This window comes from Bos indicus, chromosome 19 (assembly GCF_029378745.1).
Source record: "Bos indicus isolate NIAB-ARS_2022 breed Sahiwal x Tharparkar chromosome 19, NIAB-ARS_B.indTharparkar_mat_pri_1.0, whole genome shotgun sequence".
Lineage (NCBI taxonomy): Eukaryota > Metazoa > Chordata > Mammalia > Artiodactyla > Bovidae > Bos > Bos indicus.
This window is the reverse complement of record NC_091778.1, coordinates 32,382,773-32,398,252: the sequence shown is the minus strand read 5'-3', so window position 1 is coordinate 32,398,252 and position 15,480 is coordinate 32,382,773. Positions and strand designations below refer to the sequence as shown.

The window sequence follows — 15,480 nt, the reverse complement described above, 5'->3', positions numbered from 1 at the left end:
GGGCCACTGGGTCCTGGTGAGCCTGTACCATCTGAACCCATGGGTCTTCACCTCTGTCCAACAGTCTGGTGGTCACCTAGGTATTATAATACTGATGTGGCTTAATCCCTTCCACAATCCAGAAAAGGAATTGATTTTAGTGTGGCCTTCCTTACTAAGTCATTAAAAAGAGTGACATAACTTTTTCCTTAAGAAGCAACCCTAAGGGGACAGCATGAATCTATCTTGAGATGGCTCTTACATTCCAAACTCAATTGGTTTTAATTGGGCTTAGGGTTTAGGGGGAATTTATCTGCTTCTCTTATCCCTGAGGCTTTTCAATTCTTATTAGTAGAGCTTATTAACTCTTCCACGAAATGCTGCATTTCCTGTATCTTAAAGTTACAATTCATCACTCTTTGGTGGTAACAATTCCCCTGTGAAATGACTGAATAGTCCAGTTCTCTGATGCCAGGCACACAATGGTCTTCTGGAACCTTCTGCCACAGGGTGGGAGAGGCTATGACCATTCAGCAAGGACTTGGGAAGGAAGCTAAAAAGATTCACACACTGGGTTATACCCCATGCTCTTCTTTCTAGGACTTAAAAGATGTTACATGGGGCACTGGGTTGGCCTGCCATGGCCTCTGTGACATGTATCTTTTCTGGGATTCCAGAGAAAAGAGGGTTTCATCCCCTCCCCCCAAGGGCCAAAGAAAGTGAAACTGCATTCCTGTGTACCACATTGACTTTTTGGAAAATCCATGAAGGACCTCCTCTGCTGACAGCCCTGGGAGTATCAAATGGCAACATTTTGTATTTAAGGGACATTGACATTTAGGATTGAAAAAGGAATTTGGATTGCTAAATAAAAAAAAATAAGTCAATGTGATTCCAAATTAAAATACGGTTGTAAATTCAGTCAGCCACACGTCTCGCTCATCCCCTGGGAAGAAGATGAATCGCTTCTCACAGGGGAATTCATGTTCTCGATGAGGAGTTTAGTCACGGGCTATTCCTATTTCTGTCTGCGCAGCTCTGGCTAATTTGGGTCAGCTGTGTGTATAAACATTTGCTTACTTAGAGCTCAGGAAAAGATCCCAAGATATGAACAGACCTCCTGCGGTGGCCCCCTGCTTCTAACCTCCTGCCTCCAACAGGGACCCGGAAAAACGAGAAAACAGTCTGGAGGGCCGTTGACAATCTGTTAAGGGAGAGAAGCCTGGGGCTGGTGGCAGTTCTGATGGTGGAGGCGGAGCCTGCCTTCTCCCCTTCGGCTTGGAGGGGAGAACCCAGCTCCTCCTCTGGTGTACGGGTCAGGACCAAGAGGCTGCGTCCAAGAGCTGGTGTTCTGGGGCAGCAGCTGGGGCAGTGGTTCCCAAAGTGTGGCCCTGGACCAGCATCTTTGGCATCATCTGGAAACCTGCCAACAGTACCAATTTTCAGGCCCCACCCAGACCTACAGAATCCAAAGCTTGGGTGAGAGGCAGAGGGACAGAGGGTCTGTGTTCGGACAAGCCCCCAGGGGGATTCTGGTTCTCTGGCATTTCCATGGCAAGTAGGTCCTGATCTGTAGATGGGAATCAGAGGTACTTGGGAATCAGAGACTTCAAAAAGGGGTGCCTGATGTCTACGACTGATTTCTCAGTATTTCAAAGAGCTGAAGAAAAAGGGTGTGTTTGTCCAGAGAAAGGCTGCTTAGTTTCATGAAACTGCCACTTTTCATAGTTGCTGCCTAGAAGCAGAACAACTTGGTTTAGAACTGCTTGTTCTCATCAAAAAGCACTGGCTGGTAAGTTTATATGCCATTAATTAATCAAAGACAGATATATGGATAATAATTCATATATATAGGGGTTTGGGGGGAGGAAGACACAGCTGATTTACATACAAGCTCTACAATAGTCATGGGTATAATTAAAGAAGTCTTGGGTGACTAAAGTTTTGGGAGCCATCCCTCTGGGTTCTGTCCTTGCTTTACCATCTACTTCTGGTGCAGCCTTGAACAAGTCTGAGAGTCTTCCCATGTTCTCAGTTTCCCACTTACAAACAGGTTTAGCAATGCTTGTCCTCTTGACTTTGCTTTTTTTTTTTTGGTCATGCTGTATGGCATGGGGGATCTTAGCTCACCAACCAGGGATCGAACCTGCACCCTCCTGCATTGGAAGTGCAGAGTCTTAACCACTGGACCACCAGGGAAGTCCATTGGCTTTGCTTTTAAAGACAAATTGGACCAGGAGTATTTTTCTTCCAAACAAATGGGATCCATGGTATGCATGTGTGGTTAATACTTTGGAAACTGTCTCATCTCTTTAGGGTGACAACAGATGGCCCATTCAGGACCCAAATGATAGTCTCAGGGAGCCTGAAAAGATTGCCTTTTCCCAATGGACCTTTGTAATATTACAGCCTGGCTTGCATGCTCAGGGAATGCAATGCCTTCTACACAAATACTCCGAAATTTCTCAGAAGGGTCCACAGATACATACATTCATGTGATGCCTGCATTGCTAGATCACTAATTTCTAAGGAGCAAGGAACTAGAGATGAAGCAAAGAGTTGGGGGAAATAGAGAAGTTAGGATTTTGGACCCAAATGGGCTTGGTATGAAAACCGAGGAGGCTTTTTTCTCACTCCACATTTGAGATGTTAGGAGGGAGCGAAGGGGGACAGATGAAACCCTTGTGCGTGTTCTGCTCAAACAGCCAACAGTGGGGGGTGGGGAGGCGGTGCTGTGGGGAGAAGCCAAGTCAGATGAAGGCATTGAAGAAAGGAAGGAAGGCTCTGCCCCGCCAGCTTCTCAAAACTATCAAGACGCTGCGTGTGCTGTGGGTGCAGGGACCGGCCCGTGACGCCTCTCGCTATTCAGGAGGAGGACCAGAGAATCCAGGGATTTACCAAGGCTTTGCCGTAAGTATGCGGCTGCGGAGGCCTGGATTAGTCTGCAAAACAAATAAAGGCAGCACCATTCACACACAGCTCATTGTATCTTTCCATTCATCGACATCCATCAGACCACGGAACCAAGCTGCCCAGATGCTTCTTTCTGGCCAGCGGGGCTTTCTTTGAGTCTCGGCGAAGTCGTAGCCTCTTGGGCGCCCCCTGGGCTTCTGTAATCGACTTCAGTTCTCTAATGCCGTTTTCTGGATTCCAGGAGAATCAACTCAATGTTCCTGCTTCTCTCCCCTGGATTCATAGAGATCAGCCCCAGTGTACTAGCAGAAGGAGAGAGAAAGTCATTTCTTTCCTTCAGGTCTCCCAGAAACCTACTCCATGTAGTTGTGAGATGTTGTCCAATATTATTAACAGGCATAACTAAGCAAGAGAATTGGGAGAACATTCTAGACGGTAAGCTCTTTGAAACAGAATTCACGTCTAACTCCTCTGTGTTCCATGGGGCTTTTCTCCCAACAGACGGTCAAAATATCTACTGAACTGCTCTATGACTTTTTTTTTTCATCGAACACTCAGAGCTGAATCTCTTTCTGCACTAAGAATTCTGAAGGGGTTGGAATAAAATAGTATTTAAGATTCAACTCAGGAGATATGTGTTAGTCACTCAGTCATGTCCAACTCTTTTGTGACCCCATGGACTGTAGTCTGCCATGCTCCTCTGTCCATGGGATTCTCCAGGCAAGAATACTGGAGTGGGTTGCCATTTCCTTCTCCAGGGGATCTTTCCCACCCAGGGATCGAACCCACGACTCCTGCTGTGCAGGCAGATTCTTTACCATCTGAGCCACAGCATTTACCCTCCAACCCAGGAGATTGGTGCCCAAAGAGAAGAATGTAGTGGAGAAAACCTGCATGAGAAATGATGAGCAGACCTGAGCCTGCCCACAGGAGGTTGGGCTGTGTCCCAAAACAAGAAAAAATAAGAGAACCCTGATGTCCTCTTGCAGCCTTGAGCCTGATGGGGATGGTGGCAGAGCCATGCTTCTGAATTCCAGTTGATGGTGGCAAGTAGGCAATTTGAAACTTTCCTCTTGAGATTCAGAGGTGGGATTCTGGAAGGGAGTCTGAACCATAAATTCTTAAGTAATATTTCTACACTACTGTTGAGAGGCTAGTTCATCAGCTTTCCTGACTCTTTTGAAAATGTGAACTCCACCATTGATACTATAAATGTGAAAGCAGTCTTAGAAGCCAGCCTGGGGGTGTACTTCTGGCTGAGAGCACTTTCGTACTGTTTAAAGGGGCTCTGTGCTGGCTGCTACTCCAGGATCAAGAGATGCAGGTTTTGGCCTCAGCTGCTGCAACAGGAGGGGACTGCAATTTCTTCTTTTTGCAATGGGCAATGGCCTTGGGTCAATCTAATGCACAATTCAAGAATAATTCTATCCAAGGCGAGCAGGTATTTCTGTGAACAAACTAAACCAGCAGGGCTACCTGGTAGTAACGGAAGGACAATGAACAATTCACCTGGCCAGCAGCTCTCCACTTGAGCAATTTATAACAAGTTTGAAAACTCAGGGGGAGCACTGCAGTTATTTCGGGTGTTATGGACAAGGTGAGGCTGTGTTATCATTTTACTGCGCGTGCATTTAAAGTCTCGCGGTTCCAGTTTGTAAATAGGACCGCTCTGGGCTCTGGCTTTGGGATGTTTGACGCATCTCTGAGGCCTCTCCAATCTCAGCTTCATAAAGGTTAAAGGCAGTGAGACGGGGACTAGGGCAGGGTTTTCAAACTCTGTTTGAAGAGGACCCTGGGGAAGAGAAACAGGGTTATCTAAGAGGAGTGACGGGGGCCAAGTGAGTGGGGCAGAGGCCCCTGACCCTGTTCCAGCCAGTATGTGTGTGTGTGTATACACACATAATACACAATATATTTAACTATTAAAAAACACCCCAAATCATCAAATTAGGTGATCTCCAATGACTACCGGCTTTGATTCCCTATGTTCTACTCACTTTCTTCCTCCTTTCCTCTTTTCTTCTGCTTCAGAAAATTCAAATGATAGAAGGAAGACATAAAAAGCCCTCTTGGGAAATATAACTGGTCCCACTTTCTGTGTTTCTTGTCACCTTTTCCCCTAAAATCTTGAGCCTCTACAAAGTACAGCTGTGCTCACGGTGGTCCCCACAGCGCCCAGCATACCACCCTGCACAGAGTCTGGGTCATCTTGAAATATGTTGAATCTGATTGAGTAGAAAAGACCCAGAGACTGTGAGTTCCTGTTCCTTCTCTGGAGCAACTGCCTTTACACACGTGTGCCTGGTCGTGGTGGGGTGGCTGAGTAGAGAGACTAGTGTTTAAGCTCTGGGTCAATGGGGCCACCATCTGGGCTCCCCATCTCAGCAGGTGCAGAGGCTTGTCTGGGTCTGGCTTCCCCAGAAGTGCTAAGTCCCTGAGATCTAGGGGCCAGGCCTGCACTGGGCGGGTGCACCTGCTGTAGCTTTGACAATTTTCTACAGCAGAAGTGACGCCCTTGGAGAGGAGGTGGCTGAAGACTATGGGAAACTGATGCTGCTTAATCTACCTTTCTCATTTTGCTGAATTAAAAAGGAAATATCACTGCATGACTCATAGGACTTTCCCCAGCAACTGTCTTCAAGACACAATGGGCTATGAGTGCAAAATTTCTGTTAAGCAGTATTTCGTTAATATATACACTATCTGATTCTGGAAATCCTGGAGAAAAGTGAAAAAAAGTGAAAGTGTTAGTCACTTAGTCATGTCCAACTCTTTGCGATCCCATGGACTGTAGCCCATCAAGCTCCTCTGTCCATGGGGATTCTCCAGGCAAGAATACTGAAGTGAGTTGCCATTCCCTTCTCCAGGGGATCTTCCTGACCCAGGGATTGAACCTGTGTCCCCTGATCTGCAGGTAGATTCTTTACCATTTGAACCACTGGGGAAGCCCCACACTATCTGATTCTGGAAATCCTGGATAACAAAAGATTCTATTTCCTTTGGACCCTACTCTGCAAATGGACATTTAATTTGCATACCTTACATAGGGGTGTTATGTAAAAATGTGCCGTTAGATTCATTCCTGTTTTTATTAGGTGTCTTATTTCTGAAATTTAACTCCAGAAACTTAAAAAAAATTTTTATTTTCCTCCAAATGGCAGCTGCAAGACCCAGGTTTGGATTATTTAAACATGTAGGTTAAACTTTAAATCAGTTGTGAACAGCTTGAGCAAACGTAAAGATACTGGGTCTCTCTACTTCAATTTTCTTTCCAGAATCAAGGAAAGACATGTCCATGAAGGATTGCTGTTGTTATTGTTTAGTTGCCAAGTTGTGTCCGACTCTGTGGGACCCCGTGGACTGTAGCCAGCCAGGCTTCTCTATCCTTGGGGTCTTCTAGGCAAGAACACTGGAGAGGCTTGCCATTTCCTTTCCAGAGGATCTTCCTGACCTGGGGATCGAACCCGAGTCTCCTGCATTGGTAGGTGGGTTCTTTACCTCTAAGCCACCAGGGAAGCCCCCACGAAAGAACTGAGTATTTTAATCCCACTGAAACTGACGTATTCATCTTATATTTGAAGGCATGTGGTAGAGACTGTGATCTGCTGAGAGGATCCTGGTGGATCTACACTTGTCTACACTTCACTGTTAGTGAATCGTTCAGTTCTAGATGGTGGTTAAACAAATTCAATTCTACACATTTGCAACAGGATTCAGAAATAAGACTGGCCTGCTCGGCTTTGAGCGCCAATGTATTTATCTGACATGAAGCCTGTAGACTGTGGGTCTCTCCTGTGTTTTAACACCTGCCTTGCTGGGCTGGCTAAGATGAAACAGGCCACACAGCCTTGTGCCTTTGGTTTCTCATTCTAACTGTACATTTGATCAAAGCAGCCTTTCAGTTGCAGGGTGAGATCTTTCTTTTGCGCTTAGCAAATCGCTAAAAAAAGTTGTTCTGCCATAGGTCACCTGCTGTTTATTCTTTGCAGGGCTGAGCCATGAACAAAGAACTTCATCTGAACTCCCAAAGGAAAGAGCTTGAAATATTCTTAGTTCTTTTCTGGTTCTGAAGCACCGACTATACTTAAAATGTTTAGACTTTGGATCACAGGGCACCAAGGTTACTAACTGTAGGACATTCAATCAAGGGCAAATGCTGGCTTGTTGCATGCTTAACTATGAAGTCACAGTCTGGACAAGGACCTGGATTTCTGCAGGAGTCATTATGGATTTTTAGTTTTAAAATTTTAATTAAAAAATTAAAAATTTTAACTTCTGCGGGAAGAAGTAAAAAAGTGTAACCTAAAGGAGCTTACATGGTAATTCCATTTATTTGGTACTTTTTCTGTTTTTATAGCTCACCAGAAGGTAGCTTCAACTGCTAAACTTGAAGTTTTCAAGTTTCAAGGTAGGAAATTTCAAATATATCTTCCAAAAGATAGGATAATCCTTCTTTGACCCAAATGATGGGCAGCAATTCAATGTTACACCATTTATACTAGAATGGTATTGCTGCTCATTATTCCAGAAAGGAAGTAATTGACAATATTCAATTAACTGGGGACTCAAGTACTCAAATAGAAGTGAAACCAAGGAGGTGAGAGAAAGATGATACAATTGATGCTTCCAGGAAGAACAATGATTATGTCCAATTCTAAAAATAGAGGGGGATGAAGGCCCATAGAATTGTGTTTGTCTTGTAATCAAATCCACTACATTAGAATTTTAGGTACAACCTCTATGAGTAAAGGGAAGCCCTGGCAGGTGAGTAGCATTTGGGACAAAGCCTCTAAGGTCTGGGATTCCTGCTGACCCAGAGTCCGTGAGGATCTGGGGAGACTGATCCATGAAATTGGATTATGACCTCTGAGGTGCTTTCCAGCTCCCAAATTGCATGCCCCCCTGCCACCCCCATATAGACCAGTCCATAAGAAACAGAGCTACTCACGTGGTACAATGCCTTGGTTAGCCAGCTGTTCTTGGGTCCTTCTCTGTTGGAGTCGTAACTGTAAAACTTAGAAAAGGAAGTGTTAGTATGTGAGCTAGGCTACGACCGATTGCGATCACTTCTATTTGCCTCGTATCTTTTTTGGCCTGATCACACTTCTCATATTTCTAGAACAGTTCTGAAAGTCTGAAGTGTGTGAAGGACACTTGTGTTTTGTTGTAGACATGGGCAAGAAAGGATGAGAGAAGCTGAGGGGTTGCAGGGTTTTCCAGCAAGTGAGTGACCACTGGAGACTAGAAGTCTAGTCTCCTCTTTGAAGTGAGCATTATTTTCAGTGTCACACTCTGTTCCCCCTGCTATGCTACCGGGGAGATGATTACCATCAAATGCTGCCACGAGTTCAAAACAGGAGACAGAATAAAGAAAGTTTGGTCTCAGAAGTGTCACCTGGGTTCAAATCCCACCTGGGATTGCCCCTTCCTGGGTGGATAACTCTGGGCAAGCTGTTCAACCTCTTTGACCCTCAGCTTTTTCATTTGTAAATGGGAACCATGCCCTGTGGGATTGCTATAATTTGATTAAAACATGTATGCAGTTTGCTTAGCAGAGTGCCTGGTACCATAAGTCATTAATAAATGGTAGTATTGGGACTTCCCTGGAAGCCCAGTGGCTAAGACTCCATGCTTCCAATGCTGGTGGCCCAGGTTTGATCCCTGCTCAGGGAACTAGATCCCTCAGGCTGCAACTAAGAGTTCATATGCCACAACGAAGCTGGAAGATCCCGTGTGCCACAACCAAGACCTGGCACAGCCAAATAAATGAATGAAATGAATATTAAAATAATAATCGTACTATCATGAGAGTCTGGAATTCACCTGGAAATTCAGAGAAGGGCCAATGGAGTCATGCTTTGGTTAGAAAATGTAAAACACTATAAATTGTACACACTGTAAATTATGGAACTTTCTGTTACTATGTGTAGCACAAGTAGATTACATATATATCACATATATTTATGTATATAAGTAAGTTACATATATGATATATATTATGAGTGTAATACTTATTATTTCCTTCTCACTTAACCCCCTAAAAGAATCTATCTTTGGACATATACATTTTCTCAGGGAGATTCAGAGTTTGCCGTCTTGATTCCTGGGTTTAAGCTGCTCAGGATGAGAATAGAAAGAGCAGAGATTTTCAAAGAGAGGAACTGGTTTGATCACCTTATAATGAAAAGAGAGAACAAGCATTGCTTTTATGAAGAGAAAATTAGAATGGAGAGAATAAAAATGAAAAGGCTATACAGCTGTCTTTCAAGTTCATTTACTATTCCACAGTGAGGCTTCAGAGCAAATGCAGTCATAAGATATACTGAGACGAGCTTCTCTGGTGGCTCAGTGGTAAAGAACCCACCTGCCAATGCAGGAGACACGGGTTCGATCTCTGATCTGCAAAGATCCCATAAGCTATGGAGCAACTAAGCCTGTGCCACAATTATTGAGCCTGTGCTGTAGAGCCCGGGAGTTGCAGCTACTGAGCCCTAGAGGCCATGCTCCACAAGAGAAGCCACTGCAATTAGGAGCCTGCACACCACAAGGAATAGTAGTCCCCGCATGCCACAACTAGAGACAAAGCCCATGTAATAAGGAAGACCCAGCACAAAAATATATGAATAAATAAACATAAAAAACAAGATATTCTGAAACAGTAATGAAGATGAGTAATTTTTAAAGGTGTTGCTATGGGTTTTGAACTGGCTTCTCGCCAACCTTCATGGGAGAGACCAATGTTGCTGAATTGCTATCAATTCCTTTTGGTGGCTAGACTGTGCTTCGCTGAACAGTCTCATGTGACTCCATCTTAGGACTGAACACACAAAACAGAATCAAATGGAAATACAAGATTTACAGTAGAATATCTGAAGTAAAAAAAAATTCACCAAAAGGCCTAAAAAAAGAATGAGTATCAAGTCAGTACACTTGAACACAGAGCAAACTGAAGAAGAGAGATAAAATGATGAAAAAAGTGGTCAGACCCTCAGTTTCCTGTGCCCCAGTATCAAAAAGTCTGTTAACAACATCAGCTCATTCAGTTTAGTTCAGTTCAGTTCAGTTGCTCAGTTGTGTCCTACTCGGCGACCAAATGGACTGCAGCATGCCAGGGTTCCCTGTCCATCACCAACTGCCAGAGCTTGCTCAAACTCACGTCCTTTGAGTTAGTGATGCCATACAACCATCTCATCTTCTGTCATCTCCTTCTCCTCCTACCTTCAATCTTTCCCAGCATCAGGGTCTTTTCTAATGAGTCAGCTCCTTACATCAGGTGGCCAAAGTACTGGAGCTTCAGCTTCAGCATCAGTCCTTCCGATGAATATTCAGGATTGATTTCCTTTAATATTGCCTGATTTGATCTCCTTGCAGTCCAAGGGACTCTCAAGAGTCTTCTCCAACACCACAGTTCAAAGGCATCAATTAGATCATTAGATCTACCTGATGTATATATAATAATTGGCTCACTAGAGCCCCAGAAAGAGAGCAGAAAAATAAATAATTGCCACAACTCCCCAAATTTGGTGAAAAACAGAAATGTACAGATTCAGAAAGTTCAAGAAGCCCCAAACCAGATATAGTCACAGAAAAACCACACTTAGATTCATCATAATCTAATGGCTGAAAACCAAAGAGAAGGAGAAAATCTTAAAAGTAGCCAGGAAAAACAAAACATTACATAAAGGAAAACATTGATTTAAATAACCACAGACTTCTCAGCAGAAATCACAGTTCAGAAAATAAAACAAAATGAAAACCAAACAAAAACTATCAACCCAGAACACATAATATCCTGTAGGAATGAAGGTGAAATAAAGATAGTTCAGGTAAAGGAGAAAATCAGATAATTTGTTTCCTAGCAGACTTGACTACAATAAATACTTAGGGAAATCCTTCAGGTTGAACAGAAATGGTATCAGAAGGAAATCAGGGTATTCAAGAATGACTAGACTATATCAGAAACGGTAACTCTCTGGGTAAACTGTAAAGACTGTGTTCTTCTCACTAGCTAAGTGAAGCATGGCTGGCTGCCCAGCGCCCCTGGCGTTGCCCCTATTGTCACCTGGGAGCTTCTGTAGTCCTTCTCTCCAGTGAAGGACTGGTGGGCAGGCTGTCAGTTCAGCGCTCCAAGCCTAGAGGGAAAGGCCAGACAGCCAGGGGCAGGATGATCCTGGCAGTGGCATTTGTCCCTGGGAGGCTTCTTCTCCAGGTCTGGCAAAGCTCCAAGGCTAGAGGTGGAGATTGAATGACCACATCCCTTTCTGCGCCTGCTTCCTGCTGCACCTGGGAGAGTCCTGACACTGGGCCAAAACCGCACCACCAGTGGCCGGCACCTTTGGGCACAGCTGTCTTTAGCTACTGCCTGGCCTCCATCCCCGATGGTCTCTTCGTGCTTTACTGCCCTCCCCTCTTTCAGCTTGCTGTGGTCATCTGTGTCCCCAGAGCCCTTGGCAACCCTCCACTGCTCCACTATAGCTAAAAATACTCTGAGCAGAGGGTTGCTCTCCAGTCCAAGCCTAATGCCTGCTTCCAGGTCCAACCAGCTACACACTACAGGTGTCCATGAAGCTCTCTCTTCACTTCATTTGAGGCCATATGGTTTTCTTTGGGAGGTGAAAGGGAGGGAGTTCTTGATATCTTTTCCACATCATCCCAACGTGTTCTCATATGGTTCTGGCATTCAGGTGTCAATCTGTTTTAGCTTTCAGAAACAAAGCAATTTTTTTTTCTCTAGTTTTATATTCTTCTAGTCATCGCTATCAGAATTGAGAGTCCTGTGTTTATACTCAAGTTGCTTCTTTTTTTTTCCAGTAAGTTTCTTTATTAAAAAAAATTAAAATCACTACAATGTTATATTTAAGGACAAAATGAGATAATAAAAAACAATGTGATATGTCCCCCGAATGTTAAAATAAAGCATGGTGATTACTGTGACCAAGTTGAGTTAGGCAATATTTATGTCATTCTAGAAATTTCCATAAATTGCCTAGGAACCAATAAGTAGATCTGAGAAGATATTAAGTTTAGAACAAGAAGGAATCCTCAGTACATGCTGTTCTTTTCTACACAATACTGAGATTAGTGATTTTTATCTAATCATAAAAATATCAGCTCTACTATATTAAATTCTCTTCAAGACTGATATTAGCCCAACTTGGTTTTCTTGGTGGAGAAGGAAATGGCAACCCACTCCAGTTTTCTTGCCTAGAGAATCCTGTGGAGAGACGAGCCTGGTGGGCTGCTGTCCGTGGGGTTGCACAGAGTCAGACACGACTGAAACAACTTAGCAGCAGTAGCAGAAGTTTTCTTGGTACAAACACAGATGTTTATACTAATCAAGTTGCTTCTTTATTCAGAAGTTCTGGGCTCTCAATTCTGATTTTCTCATCTGTCTGCCTTTTCCTGTCCTAGTTCTACACTATTTGAATTATTCTAGACTTAAGCATAGATGTTCATACCTGGTAGTGAGGATCTTATACCAATCTTCTTTTATAAACGTGTCTTGACTACTCTAGCCTGCTTTCCCACCCACCCCCTCAAATGTATTTTAGGATGTGAGTAGCAAGTTCTGCCACCACCTCAAGAACCTACCTCTCTGGAAGCAGAGGGGATACATTCCTGTAATATTATATAAGTGTGAACCCTAACCAGCCAGGGAAGCATTTCCTGTTTAAGATTATTAAAGAATATATAGAAACTTTAGGATCAAGGATTGTGCAAGACCAGGAATAGGTTCTCTGAATGCAGCTGGGACTGAGACTGGGTACCCAACTCAAGAATGGGAGCTAGAAGTACTATTCACAGTAGCCAAGATATGGAGATAACCTAAATGACCATCTACAGATAAATGGATAAATAAATCTGTGCTATACACACACAACGGAATATTACTAAGCCATGAAAAAGAAAGAAAGACTGCTATTTGCAGCAAATGGGTAGACCTAGAGATTATCACACTAAGAGAAGTAAGTCAGAAAAAGGCAAATAGCATATGATATCACTTATATGTGGAATCTAAAATACAACACAGATGAGCACATCTGTGTGTTGGGGAAACACGTAGGACTCCCAAACACAGAGGACAGTTGCCAAAGGGTGATGAGGAAAGGGATGGATTGGGAGTTTAGGCTTAGTAGATGCAAAGTAGTATATAAAGAATGGATAAACAACAAGGTCCTGCTGTAGAGCACAGGGAATTATATTCAACATCCTGTGATAAACCATTGTGGGAAACTATGAAAAAGAAGATTAGATATATCTATATCTGAATCTACTTTGCTGGAGAGCAGAAATCAACACATTATAAATCAACTATACCTCAATAAAATACATTTTTTAAAGATGGTAGCTAGAATACGTCTACACACCACTGGCTTGCTACCAGAACACAACAGTGGCCTGTGCCCAGCAGAGCAGAGCCAGCCAGGATGGGAAGGACCAGGTCTAGCGGGGCACGTCTCTCAAGAGTTTCAGGTAGAAGAGGAAGGGAATATAGGAATTGATGGATATAGTGACATTCCTCTTGTCACATAGACTTTGGACTCTAAAGTTTAGCCTCGTGGGTGCAAATTTCAAATGAAACAATTTGGATGATAAAATGTATTTCTTCCATTGGAAGGTATCCTTTCAAATGAAGAATCAGAAGCCACTAAAACAGGAAGCATGTTTCATTTTCACTGCTTCCTTGGTAACTAAGCACAAGGGACCTTCAGCTCAGTATCACTGTCTGTAGTGTTTCCATAGCAACAGTCTTGTAGGGTACCATTCTCACCAACACAGGTGAATGGCTCAGCCGTGTCTCTGGTTAGGATGAGGCTCCTGAATAATCCCAGGCTCTGACGGCATCACACAGAGTTGTTGCCATGGTTTTGGTGAGAAGTATTGCTTTTCTGAGGATTACAAAACACTTTATGTTCCAACCCCATGCTGGCTCATTCCTGACAGAGTGGAAAATGCGTCTCCTTGGCTGAAATGTTCCTCTTGAGTCCAGCCCAAAGATGACATTTTTAGGAAAGTTTGAGAAGAATCCTGAGGCTGTTACTGAGTCACGATAGAGTAGAAATGGATCTTTTCTATTTAAAGAGTTTTGTGCTACTGTTTGAAAATGTCACATTGCTAGGGAACAGTGGAAATGGAAAACTTTCCATTTGCCATCAACAAAGGAAGATCGTTACTGAATGTGAAGCAGAGGAGCTGAAGAGAAGTTCTGTTACCTGTCTGACCAAAATAGAAGGAGGCTGATGGGAATTTGATTTAATAATATTGGTCTGAACAAGCTTGAAGCTCTAAAACGGGATCACTCATCTGGAATGTAGCACACATAATTTTAACTCCCACCCCCATCCCCCACTCCTACGAAGCTGTAGTTTAGACTGGTTCCAGAATCTCTCTGGATTGCAGTTTAATACAAAGCAAAAGAAGAGATTAGCTTAGCTTAGATCAAGGATTTACCCAATTTATCTTATATCAAGAGTCACCTGGGTCCTGGGGGAAAAAAAACTATCTCTTTGGTGCCTTTCCTGGAGACTATGGTCCAATAGTCCTGTGGTATATTGGAAATATATTTTAACAAACACTCCAGGAAATTCTGAGGAAAAAAAGTAGGTTTGAGAAATAGAAATAAGCAAATATACTATGTGAAAAAATGAGACCACGTTTTTACACTGTTTTGTGACTTTCTTTTTCATTGGTAATATACTGTCATTTTTGGGGGTCAGGGGTATATATGTACACCATCATTTTTAATGACTGCACAGTATCTGGTCATGCACCAATAACTGTTTAACAAATCTCATTTTATTTTACATTTAATTTTTCTTCCTGCATAAGTGATGTATTTGTACTCCTACTGGGACTATTGGAGGGTTTCCCTTTCACTACACCCTTATTATCAATGCTATTAAAGAAGAAAAAAGCCTTACTAATTTGATTGGTATCCATTATACTTTCTAATAAGTCAGACACATTTTCATAGATTTGTTGATTATTAGTATCTTTTCTTTTGTGAATGACTTGATAACAGTCTTTGCAAAGTTTTCCATTGGCATTACATTTTCTTATAGGTTTTGGGAGAGCTATTTTTATCTGAAGCACATTAAACATAGTCATATGTTGTAAATTCCCCCTGGGTTTTAGTTTCCACTCAGTTTTGAGTGCAATGGTTTTTGGCATTTAACATTTCTATATGCAATCCTTTTAAAAGCTCTTTTATGATTTCTATCTTTGGTGTATACTTTGGAAAATCCTTTTCATCTCCAGATTATATATTCATTTAAATGTTCTTATATCTTTAAGATTTGGGGTTTTGTATCTGACTTTGGAATGCATCTGGAGTTAAATTTGGTATATAGTATTAAAAAAGGTTTTCATTAATTTTACAAATTGTTAACTAATTATTCTAACATAATTTCTAATCAAATGGATTTTAGATGTTAATTTTGTTATATACTACATATATAACCCTTGAATCTGTTTCTACTCTTTACATTCTGACCTCAATATTTTGTTTTGTTTGCTTACAGGCTGGATTTATTCCTGACTTAAATATACATTTTGTATGGCATGGGAGTCTGATTTGGGAAACCCTCA

The 15,480-nt window shown here is 42.6% G+C and overlaps 1 protein-coding gene across 3 annotated transcripts in view; it reads right to left on the bottom strand.

Annotated features, from left to right (window-relative positions):
- MYOCD (myocardin) overlaps window positions 1-15,480 on the bottom strand; it is a 91,109-nt gene that overhangs the window by 52,247 nt on the left and 23,382 nt on the right. For 2 of the 3 annotated variants that reach the window (XM_070773121.1, XM_070773120.1), the window contains exon 2: window positions 7,841-7,906. In XM_070773121.1, coding sequence (XP_070629222.1) covers window positions 7,841-7,906 — 66 coding nt within the window. Of the gene's footprint in view, window positions 1-2,877; window positions 2,922-7,840; window positions 7,907-15,480 lie in introns of all 3 variants that reach the window. The other variant, XM_070773122.1, reaches the window with a different exon arrangement.